This window comes from Miniopterus natalensis, chromosome 9 (genome assembly GCF_054644295.1).
Source record: "Miniopterus natalensis isolate mMinNat1 chromosome 9, mMinNat1.hap1, whole genome shotgun sequence".
Classification (NCBI taxonomy): Eukaryota; Metazoa; Chordata; class Mammalia; order Chiroptera; family Miniopteridae; genus Miniopterus; species Miniopterus natalensis.
The window spans coordinates 63,455,608-63,478,379 of NC_142089.1; the positions used below are offsets into that span (position 1 = coordinate 63,455,608).

Below are 22,772 nucleotides of genomic sequence, written 5' to 3' on the forward strand. Positions count from 1 at the left end.
TGATTCTGTTTCTTATACTTCTTTACAAAAAAATTTTAGTGGGTGCCGTAGAGTTTTCAGTATACTGTACATTACAATTAATCTAAGTCCATTTTCAAATAACACTATTTTGCTTCACATGTAGTACAGTTATTTCATAATACATTATCCCAATTCCTCCCTCCCATCCCTTGTGACATTGCTGTCATTCATTTTGCTTAACCATAAGCTATAATCATCTAATATACTGTTGCCATTATTATTTTGAACAAACTGTTATCTGTTAGCTCAATTATGAATAAGAAAAATGAAATATTTTATTTTACTTTCATTTATTCCTTCTTTAATGTTCTTCTTTTTTTATGTAGATCTGAGTTTCTGACCTATATCATTTTCCTTCTCTCTAAAGAAATTTTTAAAATATTTCTTGCATCCCTCACTGGTATGGCTCAGTTGGTTGAGCATCCATCATCCCATGCACTGAAAGGTAGCCAGTTGGACTCCTGGTCAGGGCACATGCCCAGGCTTGATCTCCGCGTGCCTGCGGAAGACAGCCAATGATTCCCTCTCATACTGATGTTTCTCTCTCTCTCCCTCTCCCTTCCTCTCTTACTAAAATCAATAAAAACATATTTAAAAAATAATAAAAAATAAAATATTTCTTACAAGGTAGGTCTGCTGGCAACAAGTCCCTCAATGTTTATTTGTCTGACAAAGTTGTCTGACAAAAAAATTATACTTTTGAAGTATAATTTCTCTGGATATAGAAATCTAATTTGGTGGGGGGTTTTCTTTTTAACACTTGAAATATTTCACTCCACTCTTGTCTTGCTTGCATGGTTTCTGAGGAGAAATTCAATATAATAATACTTATCTTTGCTTCTCTAAGGCGTCCCCCACCTCCCAGCTTCTTTAGAAGTTTCTTTGTCTTTGATTTTCTGCAGTTTGAATATGATATGCTTAGGTGTAGTTACATTTTTTTAATCCTCACCGAGCATATGCTTATTGATTTTAGAGAGAGGGGAAGGCAGAGAGAGGAAGAGAAAGAGAGGAGCATCGAGGTGAGAAAGAAGCACCAATTGGTTGCCTCCAGTACGTACCCCAAACAGGGATCGAACCTGGAACCTAGGTGTGTGCCCTGACAGGGAATGGAACCCACAACCTTTCAGCGTACTGGGGGGGGGGGGGGGGGGGCATCACTCTAGCCAACTGAGCCACACTGGCCAGGGCCCTAGGTGGAGATATTTTTATATTTTTCTTCCTTGGTGTCCTGTGAGCTTCTTGCACCTGTTTGCCATTACTTTGGAAAATTCTCAACCATTATTACTTAAAAATATTTTTTTCTGTTTCATTCTCTCTTTTCCTTCTGGTATTCACATCAAGCTCATGTTACACCTTTTGTAACTTCCCCACTGTTCTAGGATGCTCTGTTTCTTTTTTTCATTCTCTTTTTCTCTTTGTTTTTCAGTTTGGGAAGCTTCTACTTACATATCTTCAAGCTCACTGATTCTTCCCTGTCCATGTCCAATCTACTGGTGTGTCCGCTGAAGGCAGCCTTCATTTCTGTTTCTGTGTTTTTAGTTTCTAGCATTTCCTTTCAGTTCTTTCTGAGTTTCCTCTCTGCTTACATCGCTCATCTGTCCTTGCATGAAGCCCACTACTTTATTCCTAAGGGCCCTTATCATCTAATCACAGTGAAGATTCCCAGTCGCATCATTCTCAGCCCTCTAAATCTGGTTCCGATGCTTGCTTTGTTGCTTCAGACTTTGTTTTTGTCTTTTATCATACTCGCATTTTATTTTTTATTTTTGCAAGAAGTCAGACACTGTGTATAAGGTAAAAAAGAAATGAGGCAGTCAGGCCTTTTAGCGTGAAGTTTTAGGTTAATCTCGCTAGGAGTCAGGCTGTGTGTACTGGGTGCTGTAGTTGTGGTGCCAGTGGCTAAAACTCCCCATACTGTGTTGTCTTTGGGCTTTAATACCAGCTCCCTTTTAAAGTTTTGGGCTTGCAGGTTTTTGCACTGTAGTCCCCTGTTATTATGCACAGCCCTATTGATGTGGTGGTAAGATATGGGAGAAGTAAAGCATTCTGTAATCCTATGATTAGGCCTTAGCCTTTTGGTGTCCCTGGGCTGTGAACTTCACAAGCTTCTCGGTTTTGTTTTGCTGTTTTGCTCCTTAGGTGGGATGGGAAGGCTAGAAAGGGCCGGGACTGGGTATTTCCCTTTCCCCACATCATTTGGACCCTGACAAAATCCACTTTGGTTAGGCTCTGGTAAAATAGTTTTCCTTGAGGACAGACTTTTGTTAAAGAGAACAGAATGCTCTGGGTATATTTCAAAATAATTACTTTTCCCATCCCCCTGCCAGAAGCATGGGGGAAATTTTCTCAGATCTTCGCCCCTGAGCACCTGGTGGGGATCCTGGAGGAAAAAACGGAGAAAGTGTGAAAGCTTCTCCTAAGACTGGGTCCTCAGGAGATTTTATTTCTCAAGCTATTCCATGCTGAGACCCCAACTATTAGTCAATTCCCCCTTAGGTTTCATACAAGTTGCTGTTTCCAGTTGCCATTTCTGCTCTGGGTAAGCTATGATTCCCTGTATTCGCCTCTTTCTCCAGTTTTCACTGTTTTGTCCTGGACCTCAGTTCTCTCATGGGTCTACGGACAGTTGTTGATTTTCACTTTGTTCCGTGTTTTTCTTATTGTGAGGACAGGAGTGACAATTTCCACAGTCTTTACATGTTGGCTCTAAAACTACCCACCACCTTTTTTTGTACAACTCTGAACTAAAAACAATTTTTGCATTTTAAAGTGGTCAAAAAAATCAAAAGAGGAATATTACTTCTCTGACAAGTAAGTCACTTTTACTTGTCGTTTCCTTTACTCATGACTAGTAAAAACTACATGAGTAACAAATTTTAAAAATTATATTTAAGTTTTATTGGAATACAGCCATGCTCATACTGTTTATGGCGCTGATGGCTGCTGTTGTGCTACAGAGGCAAGCTGAGTGAGTTTGACAGAGACTTGAAGGCTGGCAGTGCCTAAAATATTTACTATCTGACTCTCTGCAGAAAAAAAATGTCCAATTCCTGCCCCTTGTCTCTTAATATTTCTTTATATTTTCTATCTGTTTTTCTCTCTGTGCTAAATTCTGGGTAATTTTGTCAGGTTTACTTTCCAGTTTATTATGATTTTTTTTAGCTGTATCTAATCTGCTGATTTTCTGTTATCATTATTTCTTCAACAATTATGTTTTTAATTTTTTAAATTTTATTTTACTTTTCTAATCTATGTGGCAGGTTTTGATCACCCCTTGATGCTCATTTTTGTGATACCTCTTTTATTTCTTTAAGCATTTCATACATATTTATGTAATATTTTATATCTGATAATTCCATTGTTTGAATCCTTTGAAGCCTAAATCTGATGTTTGCTGCTTCTGCAACTAATACTGGTTTGTTTCCTTATGTATCTTATGATCATGGGTTGTGAGTTCATGTTTGATAGATCCAGTCTATGCTCCTATAGAAAGAATGCCTTGTTCACAGAGGATTTTGCTCTTCTGACACCCAGGGAGATGACAATGACCTGGAGCACTAGAGCCTTCTTCCAATTTCTCTGGCTTAATCTGGTACTTCAATCTTTCTCTGTTGGCCCCAGACTATTTTTCTCAATTCCTGCTACAGTATTGGAAATGAGATCGGTAGCTGTTCCTAGCTATACCTGTCTTTCCCATGTGCATGCTCCTCAACTTTTGTTTTCAGCTCAGTTTTTTTTTTTTATTCTTCTTCTGGCCCTTGAGGATTTTCTATAATCTCAGCAACACAGTAAGATTATTTATTTCTGAACAATCTAGATGTTTTGTAACAGGAGGGTTTTTCTGGCTATCTAATCTGCCATATTGTCAGAGCAAGAGTCCTATCCAATCTTTCTTCTGCACTTACAACTAATTTTGTAAGTTACATCCTTCCCAGGACCAGGTAAGGGAATTATTTACCTGGTTTACCTCCTTCCCAGGACCAGGTAAGGGAATTATTTATATACTTTCTACCTTCTCCTTTCCTTCATTACACTCCTATGCCTGTTCTTGTCTTTAGCACCCACTTTATTCCCTTAATAGATACCCAAACTCTGAGTTGATGGTGATGGCACCTTCTCTTTGACTAAAGGAACACCCATCCTTTGGTTTCTTGCCAATGACAGAATTTAGCTTGTGGTTCTTTTTGAGCCTCTTGGGTCTCCTCCTGTCTCCTCCCATTTCTAAGCACACACAATCTATTCCTATCTCTAACCCATTTAAACAAGCTCTTTTTGTTGACATGATTTAATTTTTATTTACTGATGTTATTATATCAGGTCTCTTCCATAGAATTGCTGCTTGGGTCCCCAGAGTATGGTTTACTGCTGTTTTTCTTCCTTTGTTTACATCACTGCCCACATACTGCTCTGTCATTTTTAGATTGATTAGTTACTTCTGCAGCTGTTGTGCCAGTTACAAATGGTTTTAGATGAAGAAACAAGGGATATGAAAATACTTTGTCAACTGTAAAGCCCTGTCCAATGCTAAGGACTAGTCAGGGGTGAGATATACAGCACCTTAAAGGCTCCTGAAACCGAAGAGCAGTCTGTGCAGGAAGAGCAGTCTGAGCCTTTTGGGGGGGAAGCGGAACATCCTACTGAAAAGCTGCTGCCAACATGATTCTTCCTCTATTTAAATAGAGCAAGCTTATTTTTATCAAAGACTGAGGACAAGAGAATCACTGAAAAGTCCTCCAAAATTACACTTCCAACAACTCCCATCTCTCCCAGTTTGTTGTGCACATGTAGGCGCAGAGGATGATGCGAGCACAGCCCGGGAGACGGGCGTGGAAGCGTGGCGGCATTCCAGTGCTAGTGGGCACCGTGACGGGGACCTTCCAGAAGCTTACGCTAATTCAAAATGACAGGTTAGCGTGACGGTCAGGCTATGGTTCCGGGGCCAAGGTTTCTGATGTGCATATCTGAGCGGGGCAACTAGGAGACCTTATGGGTACAGCAGAAAGAATGTTGGACTAGGATTCTGGAGACTATTTTCTTGAAAAAAAAAAAAAGATAACTGAATTGTCTCGTAATGAAAACAGCTCCTTATTGGATATGAAGTTGCCTCTTCCAACTCAAATTTAATGAATCTGTGATCATTACCAGGACATGGCTTTGGTTGAGTTGAAAAACTAGGCCTTCATTAATGTTTTTGGTTCATTTGTTTATCTTAATTCTGGAGATTTAATCCCATGTTTCTGTGTTCCTGACTTGTACGCAGTGAGCGGCTGAAGTGGATGGGGGAAAGAAAAGATACATACACCCCACCTTCCTCTAGGAGCTGTCCATTCTGTTCTATGGTAATATGCCCAAGTCCTGAAATGTCCCAGCAGGAGCACTGCAAGAGCTTTGTATTGTTTCCGAAGCACATCCCTGATGGCTTTTCCCTCCTGTTTCCCACAGCACTTCCCAGACACTCCAGCAGAAGGAACTCCACGACTTTTTGATGACCCTCTTCCCACACACGAACAGCATGATAGTCACGTCTAGTATTATAAACATTTCAGAATATTTTAATAAATTCCTGTGTTCATCTTTCAGTCTTCAAGGCCCAGATTTAAGGGCACAATGAAAAGCTTGCTTTTGCATTCAACTTCCTGCTACAAATGCTACTTCTTTTAAGTTCTGATTGACTCCTGACTGATTAATTCTAAGTAGCCAGTGCAGGAATTCTCATTAATACCCCAATGCATGATCTACCATGTAATGATTCCATGAAATCAGGGTTGTAGTCATGATGTAGACTAGAAAATGCATCTGCTGATTTACACTTGAGCTGTGCCTGCTCTACAGTCTTCTGCAAGCACTTCTGCATCCAGATGCACAGGTCCCTAAACCACCCGAGATCAAGTCTCTCCTGCTTTGTAAAGGCGTCATCCTTCCTTCATTTCCATTTCTGCCTCTAACCATCTGTCCTTCCAAGTCTTCCAAACATAGCTTCAGAAAGAAAAGTCACTTATTCAGTGTCTGGCCCTCAGTATTTACTTCTCCTAGCTAAACTTGTTTCTTCCCAACTAGACAGCAAGCTTCCTCTTGCTAACAGGAACTATGACTTTTTCTATTCGGACTCCAGCACTTACAACAGTCCCTGACATTTTTGCTTGTTCAAGGAATAACAGAATAAAAAAATGAACATGATTCTCTCTCTCTTTTAAGGAGTTAAAGGGAAAATGTATTGAGTGCTTACAGTGCACCGTATTTTCTTTTTTATTAAATTTATTGGAGTGACATTGGTTAATAGGATAATATAGGTTTCAGGTGTGGGTTTCTGTGATACAAAATCTGTATATTGCACTGTGTCCCCACCACCCAACGTCACATCTTCTCCTGTCACCATATATTAGTCCCCCTTCATCCCCCATCCCCTTCCCTCTGTTTGTGTCTGGGTTTCAGTTTTATATCCTACATATGAATGAGATCATATCATGGTTCTTAGCTTTTCCTGACTGATTTATTTCACTTAGGATAATATTCTCAACGTCCGTCCATGTCGTTGCAGATCGCAGTGTTTCATCCTTTCTGATGACTGAGTAGTGTTCCATTGTGTGTATGCACCACATCTTTACCCAGTCCTCTTTCTCAGGACACCTTGGTTGTCTCTATGCCTTGACCACCGTGAATAATGCTGCAGTGAATATGGGGGTGCCTATGTCTTTGTGAATAAATGTTTTCAAGTTTTTGGGGTAGATACCCAGGAGAAGGATGGCTGGGTCATATGGTAACTCTAGTCTTAATTTTTTGAGGAATCGCCAGACTGTTTCCCATAGTGGCTGGACCAGTTTACACCCCTGCCAGCAGTAAATAAGTTGAACATGTTTCTTTTAATGGATATTGTATGAGTGAATTCAATTAACTTTTCTATAATGGTTTTCTTTTGTCTCACTAATATTGATACAGATTTCTAAATTGTTCCCAGAATAGAATAAGCGCATTTCTGAAACAATACTCAAGTAAGGTTCTGAATTATAAAATATTTACACGTTCTAGTTATACATTAGCCTTTTTATTTTTTTAATTTTTAAATGTCTTTATTGATTTCAGAGAGAGGAAGGGAAGAGGGAGAGTTAGAAACACCAATGATGAGAGAGCCATTGACTGGCTGCCTCCTGCACGCCCCCAACCGGGGATTGAGCCTGCAACCCAGGCATGTGCCCTGCCAGGGAATCGAACCGCGATCTCCTGGATCAGAAGTCGATGCTCAGCTTGAGCCGCTGGCCAGACGGCAATTCTTGTTTATTTGCTAGCTCCCACCACCCCTGCCTCCAGTAGTCTAACTGGAACAAGGAATACATCATGCATCATTTTGTTCTGATTTCATCACTGGCTTAACTATAGAATGCCTGCTGACTGACGGTGCAAATCCCTGGGTAGATAGTAGCTGTGTTGGATGACAGAAATCAGGTGCCCAAATTCTGGGAAAATGGAACTCCTAGGCAGAACTAAGGATGAAAACAAAAATGCAAAACAATAGTAATGAAAATTCCAGTACCAGGTACAAAATGAGGAAGATGACAGCAAAGGTAAAAAATCTTTGAGCTCATTATATCACTGTTGCCTTTGGGCATTGTTTTTAAAAATATTCTTAAACCTCAGACTCTTCATCAGCAAAACAGGAATAATTCATTCATATATTAGGTATTATAAATATGTTTTCTAAGAACTGGGGACACAACAGTGCACCGTACCAAGTACCTCTCCTCACTGAGCTTACATTCTGGAAGAGGAGATATCATATTAGCTAGTGATGTGTGCTTTGAAAACAGAGTGCTCAAGAAAGCACTTATAATAATAGTACCTGGCATCTCAATAGCCAAAAGGTGGAAGCCCAAATGTCCATCCACTGATAAATGGGTTTAAAAAATGTAGCATGACCATACAATGGAGTATTATTCAGGTAGGAAAAGGAATGAAGCCCTGGCAGGTGTGGCTCAGTGAGCTGGAGCATTGTCCGTTGCACCAAAAGCTAACCGGTTTGATTCCTGGTCAGGGCACACGCCCAGGTTGCAGGTTCCATCCCGTCTGGATGTGTGTGGGAGGAAACAGATTGATGTTTTTCTCTCTCTAAAGTCAAAAATATATTTAAAAAAATAAAAAGGAATGAAGTACTGACACATGCTATAACTTGGATTAACCATGAGGACATTATGCTAAGTAAAAAAAGACAGACACAAAAGGTCATGTATTGTATGATTCCATTTATAGGAAATATCCAGAACAGGCAAATCCGTAGGGACAGAAAGCAGATGAGTGGTTGTCAGGGGCTGGGAATAGATGAGATGTGATGGCTCGATGGGTATGGTTTTTTTGGGGGGGCTGAAAACGTCCTGAAATAGTGATCTTACACAACATTGTGAATGTATTAAATGTCATTGATGGTTAATTTCGTCATATGTATTTTACCTGGCATAATATAAATAGTACCTGGAATATAAGCATTCAGTGTTATATATTACTTTATAGCAAAACAAACAAAAATCACTCAAGCCGTGACCAGCATGGCTCAGTTGGTCGGAGCGTTGTCCCATATACCAAAAGATCTCGGGTTCGATTCCTGGTCAGGGTACATACCCAGGTTGTGGGTTCCATCCCTGGTTGGGGCGTGTGGGAGGCAGCCAATCAATGTTTCATTCTTGTATTGATGTTTCTCTCTCCCCCCTTCCCTTTCTCTGAAAATCAATAAAAGCATGTCCTGGGGTGATTAAAAAAATTTTTTTAATCGCTCAAATAGAAAATCACCTAGATCAATAAATTATTAAATGTTTTTAATTACTGGAATACTATGCAGCCTTTGAAGAGAATGAACATGATCTCTAAGTAGAAACATGGAAAGATGTCCAAGATGTAGTTAGTGGGGGGGAAAAAGCTAAAGATCAGCATATATTTGGTATAATTTGTTAAAATACACATATGCATGCACACACGTTTATATATGCCTAGGAAACGAGACGTGAAGAAAAATGAAAAGAGTAGTGGTTACCTCTGGGGTAAATAGACTGGGGGCGTGGGAATTTTTTTTGGTACACATTTTGAAGTTTTTAGATGAGCTCAGAGTTAAGAGTGTGACATAGCAGTTAAGCCCCAATTTGGCATTACAAGAAATACAGAATTTTGAACAACGGAGGTAATTACCAATATTGAAAAAAGAACGTTTATTGGCTTCATACTCCTTATGAGGAACAGAACTCGACTTGCCACTTTCTCAGTATAAAAATCCTTCTTCAGTACCTGGGAGTGGTCTCTGAGGTGGTCAGACACGGCAAGTTCCTGTGCTTCCCAAGTGGGGAGCATACCACAGGTGCTCCACAAATACCTGATCAGTGTTCCTGAAGCCCCAAATCACGGGGAACGCACAGTGTCTTAAGCTTTCGCCTCTACTTGCAAAGCATGTCTTTAAAAATGAAATTAATATAGGAGAGTAAGACCAAAGTAAGAAAATCCAGCCACAAGTCGCAACTCTTAAAAAAAAAAATCATTTTATTGATCCATTACCATACAAAATTTATTCAAATTACACCCATTTGAAGTGGTAAGATCACAGCTAGAGAACAGGTTACCCTGTAACAAATCTATTTACAAAATCCATCATAAAAGCTTTTTTTTTTTACATTATATTACACATTTTCTTTTTTAAACTAGCATACAACACACAAAGCTAAACTGATTAGTAGTTTGCCTTCTCCCAATTTTGGGAGAAATATTTCCCTTTGATAAAATCACGTACCCCATAGGAAAAGAAATTCCCACAATCTGACACTTGCCACCTGACTCACTCTACAAGGCATCCTCCCCTTCAAATCCCTCCTCTCACACACACGAGTTGTCATGCACACGCTGAGTTCTGACTTCTTTTTCCTGAAAGCTTTAAATACTGCAATTTTATTTACAGATCTACACTTGAAACAAAAATGGAAACAAGAACCACAACAAAACAACAAAAACAAAATATAACACTCTTAAAAAATTACAAACCAGCTAGAAAATATTCTGGCAGTGTTTACAAATTAATTGCTATCTTTGTACAAAATTGCTAATGAAAAGGTGAGTAGACTACATGTCAACTTAAATAGAACAATTGCTATGCACACATCTGTACATATAAACACACACCTTAACACTGTTTGACAGCTCATGTGTTGCCCTTTATACAGTTTATTTTCTAAGGCTCACGCAGTCATAATTCGCACACTTGTAACTTTTAGCCATTTCATGTGTGAGCTTTTAATAGCAGCAACTCAATGGTACCAGGAAACCGGCATACTTTGACTTAAAGGAACACAAATACCGGGGAACTAATCCACTTTGTCAAAAAGAAAATGACTAATGCAGACAGAACACAGTATGGACACTGCATGAATATCCACCAGTTAACGCCCATTAACTGAAGAAATCTTATGCACGAAGGAACTTTTAAGACTTATTAGTATTCCTTTCATTTTAAAACAATAAATACGGCATTACATTACGAAAGGTTTAACGAGAAACTCAACAAAACACACAACCACCTAGCCAGGTGAGCTCAGTCTTTAGACTTTGGAAAAAAAAAAAATCAGCTTTGTGCAGCTGGCAGAGAATTACACAAGGCTGGAAGCAGAGGCAGCTAACCGGATGAGATAAATATGGGAAATGGGGAAAAGCTTGGCATAAACGGTTTCCCATACAGGAAAAAAACCCCACAGTGCATTTCCAGTAGGCACTTGACACAAAGCTCCCCTCCCCCCGCCCCGCAGCGTCGTCATCTCGGACCACATTTGTACCAAGTCCAGTGTGTGCGGGAGGAGGCCGGGCTGGAGGCAGAGGGGAAAGGACGGTCATCTGCACCTTTGTTTTCTTCCCACACACACACCCACGCATACCCACACGAATCGTTTAAAGTGCTGGTGTCACGGTTCTGACCCCACCACCACTTTGCATATTGTGGAAATCTACCTGGAGTGAACGGGCCGGGGGCTCGTGGTTTTCCGTTTTGCGTGTTTCCTAAGGGGTAGTTTGAACTCGGTTCCGCACGCGAATCGCGCGCCTGCCGCCGGGCGGGGCACAGAGCACTCCGGGCTCTGTTCGCGCTGGGGCTCGTTGTCCCTAAGGCTCCCTCACCCCGCGGGCTTCAGCACCCAAGGAATGGACGAGGTACCAGGGCGCATTCCCGGTGGGGAAGGGCCACCTCCCCCCGCCAACGCCAAGGCCTCCGCGGGGGACAGCACTCCTGCAGGGCGAGGCGGGGGGCACCCTGGCGCTCCCTCGCTTCGTCTTCCACGCCCGCGCTCCCCTTGGGCCACCTTGCTCCTTCAGAGGGGGGGCGGGCTCTGGCCGGGGTACCACGGCACCCCGCAAAGTGGGCGCTCCCTGCCCTCACCAGCGCGAGCAAAAGCCGCTACGGGATGCCACCCCGCGCGGGGCGTCTTCCTCCCATCCGACCCCATCCTGAGGGGCGGTCTCCCTGAGTGCGGTGTAAGAGAGCCCGGGCCGGGGGCGCCGGGAGGCCAGGGCCCACGGCCCCCGCCTGCTGTCCCTTGGGCCTGCCACGTCTCCCGACCCGGTTCCCCTTTCGGATGGGCCACCAGGGCCAGCGAGCTCCAGGCCTGCCTGGCTCCCGGCCCCCCTCCGGGAAAGGAAGCCGCAAAGGCTGTTAAACCTCAGGCCCACTCACACGCTAGATGCTCCGATCAGAGAGGTTCCCTACCTCTGCTTAAATAATCTGAATTAGCAAAAACCGCTTCAAAGTAAACAAACTGAAATGGTGATGGGTGCCACAGGAATGCTTAAATGGCAGCTAAAAGATAAAATAAAGTCTAAAACAATCCACAAAGAACTCCGAAGTAGGCATTTGCTACAAATCAACTTTAAACTCACAAACACGCTGGGGGCAGGGGAGTGGGAGTGGTTTATGGAGACAGGAAAATCCACAACAGCTTAGAGTGGCAGAACTCGGCTATTCTTCCGTATCTGCAACAAGTACTCGAAAACAGGTTCTTCATCAGAAAGGCTGTGGAGGTTCTCTTGACCTCCTAGTGGGACACACGGTCCATAGCTTACACTGAATTATGACAGTAATTTAAATATTCCTAAGAAGAGCTGAAGACATCCATTTCATACTTTTGCATGACTTCAAGTTTACAGTTCCTGTAGTTCCATTCCGTATTAGCAGACCCCAACGACATGCTTTCTGCAGAGAAGGCACGGCTTGAAATGCTATTAAGGAAGATTGCTGTATTCCAGTGGCCCAGGTGGCCAGACCCCATTCTACAGCCCATCCGTCAGGCACAGCAAGCCAATCCGGGAGGGAGGGAGGAAAAGTATGGGTGAGAGACACCTGATTGCACATTTTCTCACTTGCTGACTCATCCAGGAGATTTTGGAGCCTGGGGCAAAGCAGGATTTTCCCAAGGGAGCCTGCAACTGTGCGTTTAGACAATTTATTTAAAAAATTCCATTAAAATGTCAGCTTTGTTCTGAAGTTTGTAGTTTACTTCATGATACTATCTTGGAGGAAGAAGGTAGGAAGGGACAACACTGCATGACTGATGTTCTGGTTCCATTAATAAAAAAATATTGGTTTATAAGGGGAGTTCACAAAGCATAATCAACTACACATGAAGTCTTCCACCAGCGGGAGCTTTTCCAAATCATAAGCATCGAAGAGATCACTGATACCTTCTTCCTCCCCGAGGCTTAGGAGATAGTCTTCTTGGAGCAGGGGAGGCAGTAAGTTCACAAATGGTCCTTCGAGGTTGGAAGGAATTTGGTCCTCAGTCTGCTGTAAAAGGTTGGCTGGGGAGGCCAAAGGAGAAAGGTTTGCCATAGAAATCGAGCAATCACTATGTCCTGAGTTGGTTGAAGCCAAGTCTGAAAGGAAAAAATTGGTGGAAACACAAAAATAAATCAGGAGAAAACCAAAATGATTCTTTTTTCCTTAGAATACACAGGTTGCTGTTATAAAAGCATTCACCCTCTGCTAATGACAATTAGACAACGTTATGATACACATCACCTCTTGCAGCCTTTCTTTGTTCTAGTCTCCTCCCTCCTCTCTTAAAATACCTGCTGAGCTCCAAAGATTAGAGGCTAACAAGTTAAAAAACTTCTCTAGTATCAATTAGTCATTATTTCAGAAAAACAAAACATGCGGTACATATTATAAAGTTGGCTCCCTAGTAGAAACTCACTGATTTTAACTTAGTCACTAGCTTTATTTATTTATTTATTTATTTATTTATTTATTTATTTATTTGAGAGAGAAAAAGAGAGAGAAAGAAAGAAAAAAACCATTGATTTGTTCCACTTGTTTACACATTCATTAGTTGATTCTTATATGTGCCCTGGCCAGATCAAATCCACAATCTTGGCATATTGAGAACAAGTTCTAACCAACCGAGTCCACCTGGCCAGGGCAAACAACCAGCTTATTAAAGATACCTCTAAAAATACAAATAATAAGACATATTCACTTTTAATATTTATGGAGGAAAAGTGTCTTTTGATTTACTATTTGATGTGTTGTACACCTTATCTGTGGCTTTGCTTCCACGGTTTCAGAATTACCCATAGTCAACTATTAAATATTAAAATGGAAAATTCCAGAGGTAAACATTCCTAAGTTTTAGATTGCCACTGTTCTGAGCAGGGTGATGAAATCTCGCGCTGTCCTGCTCCATCCTGCCCAGGATGTGAATCATCCCTTTGTCCAGCATCTCCACATGGCAGACACTCCCTGCCCGTTAAGTCACCTAGGAACCATCTCTGTTATCAGCAGACTGTTGTGGTGCCACAGTGCTGTGTTCAAGTGCCCCTTATAGAGCCTAACGCCACCTCACAGGGCCCACACCATTCTCCTCACTCCACCTCATCATTTCACAGCATCACAAGATGGGTGAGTAGAGCACAAGACATTCTGACAGAGACACCACATTCATGTAACTTTTATTAGTCCATTGTTATAATTGTTCTATTTTATTATCAGTTATTGTGGTTAAACTCTTACTGTGCCTAATTCATAAATTAAACTTTATCATAGGTATGTGTGTATAGGAAAAAACAATATATACAGGTGACCCTTGAACGACATGTGCCCACTTATACTCAGATTTTTTCTCAGTAAATACTTGCACTGTCTTTGATCCGCACCTGGGAGTCTACGGAGGTCCTGCAACTGATCCCCCGCGGATACCGAGGGACAACTTAAGATTTGGGGGACCTGTAAGTTTATATGTGGATTTTTGACTGAGGGCAGAGGGACCCCTAACCCTGTTGATGTTCAAGGGTCAGCTGTACAGGGTTCAGTACTATCTCTGGTTTCAGACATCAACTGCATTTCTTTGTTCAGTATTAAGTCAGATCTATTCACTTAAATCACTGCTATTCTTGCTGCTATATTGGGAAATGGGGAAAAAACTAAATACATATTCCTAAACTGAAACTGAAGGAGAAAAACACATACACACACACAAAAAAAACCCCCACAAAACAAAACAAAAACACCCACAAAGAGCTGCCTTTGCTCTAGGGACAGTGCAGGGAAAAGTTAGATTTATTTGGCTAGGGGTTTCTCCCATATCCTCGCCCCATCACATTGTGGGGAAGGAGGGGAAATTAAGATAAAACTTCTTTGACAGAAGGCTTTTCTCCCCAAACATTTTAAATTCTCTCTCTAAGGAACTCTGTAGCATCAGGCAGAGATGTGTGGCCAAGGGTAGCTGAAGATTCGCCCAGCTTCACTCCCCACTTCAGCTGGTTTTCCAAACACTGTAAGGAAATGGTTTCTGCCAATAGCAAAAGCCGGAGGGACTCCATTAGTGGGTGGAGGAGTCATTAGCCCAAGATCATTATTTTATCCTATAAACTAGTCAGAATGCCTTTTAAAAAAACGTTACCTTCAAAACAATAATAATAGAAGATTTTGTGTCTTGCCTAGACTTGTGCTCCTGATACAGGATCCTTCTAGTCACCTTCATTTTTAACATAGTTTCCAAATGACAAAAACAGCATTCTTACCTTTGGAAGTGGGTTTAGGGATATTCCCATTGTGGTCTTGGTTGTTTGTTTTCATTGGACTATGTGTTTCAGTCTCTTCTGGACACAAGTAAACCTCAATGGGCCCTTGAGTACTTGCCAAGTGTATTTGCAGGCTCTATGAACAGAAAAAAGTGAGAAAAGTTCAGAATGAAAGTTCCTTTAGAAAGGAAAGCTATAGTAATTTTCACCTAAAACTGTAAAGTAAGGGTAATTTTCATAGTTCATTTTCCTTTTCCACAGATAGTCCACCTTTTTCAATGACTGTCATCCTCTAGAGGATGGGTCAGCAAACTATAGCCCAAGGGCCAAATCCAGTCTACCAACTAATTTTTATGAATAAAGTTTTATTGGCACAGTCACGCTTATTCCCATTATTTATGCATTGCCTCTGACTAGTTTTTTTTCCCTGCTACAATGGCAGAGTTGTGCCGTGAGCAGTTCCAACAGGACCATATGGCTCACAAAGCCAAAAATATTTACTGTCTCAAAATTTTTTTTTAAGAAAAATTTTGTTGACCCCTGCCTTGGAAGAGGTGAATTATGCTCTCTAAATGTATTCTTTTTTTAAAAAAAAACAAACAAACAACTATAGGCTTTTTTTTATGTTGAAGTTTAAAAACCACTGGAACTGAGTTTAGTAAGACAATGTAGCACACTAATATTTAAAATTCCTCTTCATCTAGGTCATAGAGCTATTATTATCACTTAAGGTGAGAACGCTACCCTAGATGGGAGCTTGCACATTTCATTCTCTTTTTATTTCCTATGCATATTCTTTTTACTACATTTCTTTACCTTAGAATTATAGTCTGGGACTATTATTATCAAATGATACCTGAAACCAATCACAAAAATATGTCCCTTACTTTCTTACAATATCCTCCTCTATCAAATAACCCAAAGTCCCATTTTATCTCTTAAAAGTAAACATGATGTAAATGATAAATTCTTAAGTACGCTAAGATAAGTTAGGGAGATGCTTTAAAACATACCTCTCTTTGTAGTGGGAACCATATCTAGAGTAATCAACATAAAATTCCCCAAAAGTTCAAAATGATCAGAACCAACAAATTATGAAAAATAAAAAAGAAAGTACAAGAGGGACAGGCCACTCTATACCACCTTGACCTGAGTGCCCTGCTATGTTACAATTAGACTTTCTGGACACTCAGTATACCCTGAACTGTTGAAATGTTCTGAAAGTTAGAGTTAAGTCAAATAGAGGGGGAAAGAGCTTCCCAGTTTTTAGGGGGATACAGGCTTTAACCAGAAGTTAACGGTTGTTTAACTTCAGGCGTCCCCAAAAGACCTCTGCAGACGAACAAAGACGGTGTCTCCTTACCTCTACTGGGTCAGGCACTTCAAGTCTTGTTTCTGGAGGGGCTTTCACAACTATAACAGTTTGGTCTTTAAGGCCACTAATTTTTCGAATATCTTGATATGTAACATAAGCTAACGTAATGACTGTTAAGGAAATCTTCTAAGTAATTGCCTCAGATGTAATAACCATTATGAGGATAACAAAATAGACGCATGGAAAATTTTTGAAGTATTTTATGATTTATAAGAATATATCTGTCTTGCCTTCTATATCTTGAAATATATGGGATCTCCCACGAATCTTATTTTCTGGGACAACAACAGAAATGTATAGCTTTTTCTGCCTGTTTTAAAAAAAGTCCATGGCTATTTAAGTTTTTTAAATAAACACAGAAACAGAATAGTTGAAATAAAAAATTATCAAAAGAAAACCAAAACCCAATTTGGTACAGGATTTTCAAACCAAGTTCCTCTGGAGCACAAGTATTCCATGCCCTCTAATGAAGTCTGCTGTCACTCAAACTGAATGATGGCAGATCCCAATTTACAGAAAAATAAATAAGTAATAAATAAGCTCTATTAAACATATCTTTTCTCAAATTCCAACAATTGCTATCTTGTACTTGACTATTAGCAAGTGTCAGCAGCCACCCAAATGAATGAATGAATGAATGAGTAGCAAACAGATATATTAGTGGAAGAAGTCAGAATACTGCTGAGGCAAGCAACATGTTTTTTAAAGTGTACCGGGGCTGGTTGTGATTAAATATCAAGAGTGTCAGTCTTTCTCTGTTAGAAAAATTATCCTTTTTATGGCATTATTAACTCTATCAATATTTCAGTGTTCACAAGGAAGAAAGCAGCTTCCAGATGGTCTGTAACCTGAATGAATTTGAGAAACACTGATTTAGGAAAAGAGAGTAAAATAATATTTCAGTACTTCTTGGTAGTTACTTTTGAGCACTGAATGGTTGGTTCCTTTAGGGGCCCTGGCAGTCAAACCTACGAGGATATAATGAAAGAAGATGGTACTTATTATACGATAAAAGTATCCATTTAAGCTTGCCTAGAGAGACAAGCTTTCACTTGGCACTAAAAGAACAGGTTGCATGGTTTGCTTAAATAAGGAACATGGAGTAACATAATGTACAATGTCTTTAGCCAGCATTCTTTTTATGTTAACCCACCAAAAAAATGCCTACGATAAAACAGCAAATCACAACTCAATGAAGGCATTTCTATAGGCAATATAATAATGTACTTAATAGACTCTGTGATCTAACATGTTTATCACAGACACAGGACTTGGAGAGCCTAGAGGAAATAATGTCCCTTAGAATAGTAGTTTTTATGAGGCATTGAAGGAAGCTATGAACACACTCACCAGAAAAAAAAGCACATTCACCACAAATCTGCTCATACATTTAGGGGCATTTATCAAAGCTAAAGTCTCAATAACTGAGACAACAGCCAGTTCAGCGTTGAGCTTGACTGTACAGTTCAAGCAGGATTCCAGGTTTTAGGTCATCATATTTATCTCACCATGAAAGCCAACCGGTACCTTTGTAAAAAGTCTTGACATGCCCTGGCCGGGTGGCTCAGTTGGTTGAAGCATCATCGGGTATACCAAAGGGCTGCGGGAGGCAGGCAACTGATCGATGCTTCTCTCTGTCTCTCTCTCTCTCTCTCTCCCCCTCTCCCCCTCCCTCCGTCACGCCCGCCCTCTCTGAAATCACTAGAAGCGTATCCTTGTGTGAGGGTTAAAACAAGTCTTGACAGTTCGGAATTTTTACTGAGAACACCGGGGAAACTGATAACCAACCAGGTACTTACACCACAGCCCAAAGTGAAAAAACTACGTGACAAGAACTCATTAACATAAAGGCTCATCTGCAATTACTCAACATGCTGCAGGAAAGAAAATTTCAACACATTTGTGAACAAGCTGTACCAAATTCGGAACTGAATGGCACATGGAAATAAACTGTGCAAGCATATTCTCTAATCTTATAGACTTAAAAGTGCTTCCACTGTGGCTGCCTCCTGCATTTGCTTCTTGGGTTAGCAGTCCCCTGCTAGGAAGCTTTCATTTTCTGCAACAAAGGCCCCAGAGAAAGCTAATGTAGGTGACAATGCCATAAACTACAAGCTGCCAATCATGTGGAACCACCACATCTCCTCCTCACTGGGGCTCCCAACTAAGCAATGAACGAAGTAGCCCAACGAGAGCTATTCTGGTTTCTTCCCCTGTAAACCCACTCTGGCCACCACTGGGGGTTCATATCAGCACACCTCTTTCTCCATCTCACTAATCATCAGCTGACAAGGTTAATCTTTTGGTCAACAGGAAATGAACAATCGCAGTTTCAAAAAACAGCCTGAATTGGAAAATAAATGTCCCCACACCCTCCAAGGGAAAGCCTATTGGAGAGGAGACACTAGAAGAAAGTGGGCAGGACACATTTTATTGTCTGCCTCACAAAGGTAAATGTGGAACAGTTAAAGTTTGGAACTAAAATTAGAGATGGGGTAATTTAAAAATATTGCTTTTTGTCTCATACTAATAACTGAGAATACTGCAAAATCTTCTTGGCAAAACAACGAAATAATCTCCTCAATCTTTTGTCTGAAGTGAGATGAAGAGTAAGTTGTCCTGAGGTGGCCAACAGATTGTTAGCCTACTGAGAACAAAAACTGGCTTTTTACATTTTTATTTCCATGAACTACTGTTTGCAGATGAACAGATAAATTGAGATTTCTCAGGCGCTGCGGTGCATCTAAAATCAATTTTTGGTGTTGTGAATCAGCATAATGCTCTTTAAAATTTATCAGATAATTCTTTTATATTCTCTATTTCTTCAACTACAGCTCAATCAGACAGCTTCGACAACTTCCAATTGCTCCAGTAGCTGATGGAAAGAAAGTAGAATGTGAGAACCCCAACAATGACAGCTAACACCCACCCAAAATCTGGGAAGCCAAAGACAAACCTGTGGAATGTTGCCATTAATATTAATACTGACACCATCTGTATCTTATAATAGCGTTACCTTACGCTATGAGTATCAATACGTGCCAACCACACATGAATAAAACAATTTTAAAAATGGTTTCCTCCTTGCTATAAAAGAGACATAAAAGGTGATTATCTTTCCATAAGTACTGACTTCGAATACAAAGATAAGTGGGTTCAAACATATGAGCACACATGCACACACACAACACACATACACACAGGCACACACACTCCACATGCGTGCGCACGAAACCAGAGTAAAATTCTACCTTGTGCATAAAAGTCAGATTGCCCATTCTGGAAACAGTCTAGAAGGCACTAAACCCCAATGACCAGGTGGCACAAAGGATATCTTTGATTCTCTGAATCCTCGGTTAACAGTTTGAGGTCCAGGGTGCAGCTTTGGATCAGTTCATCTAATTTCTTTTCTTCCTGACTGAGCTCGGTCACTTCCTTTGACAGGCCTTGACACTGGGCCAGCATGCCCCCATCCTCAGACAGACTGCAGCCCCTAGAAATCCAAACACAGACTCTTCATGGCTACTCGAGAGGCTGAAGGGAAGGGGGAAATGAACAATCAAGGGCGCAGGGAGACATGATCCTTTGGGTAAATGTCCCCTCGGGATATAGGAGGTCACACTGCTTGTTTGCCAAGTGTTAAAGTTAGAACATTTATACATACATATATATATATATTTATACATACAGTCCTTCACTTTTCACACCATAGAAATTAAGTGAAAAACCACTATTTTCAGGTTTCTTTCCTACAGAGGGGGCCTGTTTCTGCAGAAGGCTCAATTTCAAAGGGCAAAGAGAGGCAGCTCCTTCCTGCCACATGCCTCTGGGGGTGGGGTGGGGTGGGGTGGGGTGGGGTGGGGGTGGGGGAGCAGATAGGAAAACACAGAAAGAGAAAAATTTGAAAGAAAAGATGGAATGATTTAAAATTCAGCCAAACATCATCCGACAAGCACAAAAAGCCTAGGTAATTTCTGAGGGTCCTATACCAACAACTGAAAAGGAAAAGGAGTTCAGGGAACAGACTGGATGTGCTATACGCACGAACACAGCGGGTTTCTCTAAACCACAGGCCAAAATGCACTACTACCGAATCGGCCGCAAATTCCAAACAGTTACCTGTTCATCTTATCATGTTTGACATGGTATTTTTTCAAACCCCATAACAGAGTTACTCCTTCCAATACACTTTAATAGTTTCTTCTAAAATACTGGCTGTTCAGGTGCTCTGTTCATAATTCACAAATTTAATCTCACACGTGGGTGTCTAGGTGACCCGTCGTCATCTCCGCTTTCTAGAAGGAACTGAGGCATTTGACTCTTGCCTTAATTTATTCAGGAAGTGAGTTAATCTGCTACTAGAACCATGGGTAAAGATATGTGGAGACTGTGTGTATACACAGATATGTTAACACACAGCCATAATTCCCAGATCCCTACTGGAGTTAGCGTCTGTGAGATGGCACACATGGACTTCACGGTAACAAGGGAACAGCATTCCACTGTGCACGTGCAGGACCCCAGTGAATCCCAGGGCCCCCTTACTTAAAGCTAATGGAGTATAAACCCTTTAATCTCTGACAGTATCTAAACAGGTCTCTTCCAAAACAGACTTTGAACTCGTGGCTAAGGAGTTGAGGGACAGAGAATGTGAGAGAAGAGTTAGGAGAGCAACGAAATGAAGTGTGGGCAGGAGTGCGAAAGCTGGGACCGAGAGAAAGCTCAACGTCGGGATGGACCCCATCCGAGCCAGGGAATGGGGAGCGGGGTGCGACTCATACTCACATCCACTGCACGTTGTTTTTAGACTTCTTCTTAATGAGGTGGATGCCTTCCAGCACATTGGTGATATCATAGATCCTTCTCTTTTGCACTTTCAGCACCTCTGCTGCCTTGTTCAAATCCAAGACCCCATCAGGTGACTGGCTCAGTAGCTGAATGAACTTCTTGGTGAGCAGACCAAGTGATGTATCATACCGTGTTTTTTCTGAGGGAGATTTTGGAGCTTAAAGGAAAAACAAAAACCGAGCGGGTGGGGGACAGGGGGAAGGTAAAGAAATGAAGGGTTTCTTTGCAGCTGAGCAAGCCCCCTTTCCCACTGCAGCCGAGTGTTAGTATCGGAAGCAAAGCTGTTGCTTCTGTGAAGTTACAGGGAAAGCTATGAAACCGCTTTATTAGAAAAGGAAGGGACAATAAAAATTCCTGTTTGATTAGAGCATTGCACTGTGAATTTCTCGGTAGTTTCTACTTTGGCTCACTCTATTCCCTGGGGCTAGTGGAGTATCTCACACACAGTAAGTGCTCAAAAATGTCTGCTGAATGAATGAAAAAGTGCTGTGGCCCTGTGGCACCAGCACATGTGGAGTCTAACCTGATGGGGCCAGGTGGCAAATCTCTCCAGCATTTCGTGACAGGGTGCAGACAGACCCACTTCACTGGCCTTTCAGGCTCCAAGGGTCTGTGCGTGTATGTAACGAGCTCACCAATATTTCAACTAATGCTTCATTTGGATGAAGATTATCTGGAATCTGGAAGAGTCTTTCAATCAAGTCTCCCCATCTGTCTTGAATAAAATTTCTTATTTAATATTGCATTTATTCTTATGGGTCACAGATCAAGGGTTTAATTTAGCAGTACACACAATCTGTGGACTGCCTACTTCATAAACTATAGGACAGGAGAGAACACAGTCTAATTTAGCCTTTACATTAAATGCCAGAGACATAAAGGACTAGTTAGCCATCTCTGACCTACTTTTCTCTCTCCCAGAAGAAATGATGATCGTATCAATGGAGAGGGAAACCAGCTGCAATTCACTGGTCTCAACCAATTCTTACGCTGCCTTACGCTGAGCTAGAGATTTAGGCCGACACAGACTTTAGCAACCGTGGCACAGCTCGTCTACACCCAGTTAGCCTCAGTCTCTGAAGTAATGTCCGTTAAAATTAAATTGGATTATAGAACATAACAAGGAGCTTATATTCTGAGTTGAGAAATGAAACTGCACACATTTCAAGAGGCCTCCCCTTAAGTCAGTATTTAGGCACTGGAGTGACTCTAAATCTTTCACTGGGTGTCTGCAGACACTGTATTTATTTTTTGGATAGGCATAGTAAGAAATGAAAAAGAACAAAACATGCCCAAATTATCCACACCTTGGCATCCTTCCAGCCACAAGCTTTGAAAGTGGGGAGCCCACACCATGGAGAACCAGAGAGGAAAGAATCCTTACTTTTGGGACTGTCAGGACTTCGCAGTGCAGCTCTCCCTTTGCCCTTGGGGGTTTTTAAACCATCTGAGAGGTACTGATGACCGCTTTCTCCTAGCTCCAGCCTTCGCTTGGCCTGGAATA

The 22,772-nt window shown here is 41.3% G+C and overlaps 1 protein-coding gene across 3 annotated transcripts in view; it reads right to left on the bottom strand.

The window, feature by feature from the left end:
- Positions 1-9,514: 9,514 nt before the first annotated feature.
- Positions 9,515-22,772, bottom strand: part of E2F3 (E2F transcription factor 3) — a 71,172-nt gene continuing 57,914 nt past the window's right edge. For 2 of the 3 annotated variants that reach the window (XM_087820620.1, XM_016216196.2), the window contains exons 2-7: positions 22,653-22,764; positions 21,206-21,425; positions 19,755-19,913; positions 16,409-16,523; positions 15,046-15,181; positions 9,515-12,900 (exon numbers count right to left, since the gene is read on the bottom strand). In XM_087820620.1, coding sequence (XP_087676746.1) covers positions 12,638-12,900; positions 15,046-15,181; positions 16,409-16,523; positions 19,755-19,913; positions 21,206-21,425; positions 22,653-22,764 — 1,005 coding nt within the window. In that variant the 3' untranslated portion in view covers positions 9,515-12,637. The remainder of the gene's footprint in view (positions 12,901-15,045; positions 15,182-16,408; positions 16,524-19,754; positions 19,914-21,205; positions 21,426-22,652; positions 22,765-22,772) is intronic. The other variant, XM_087820621.1, reaches the window with a different exon arrangement.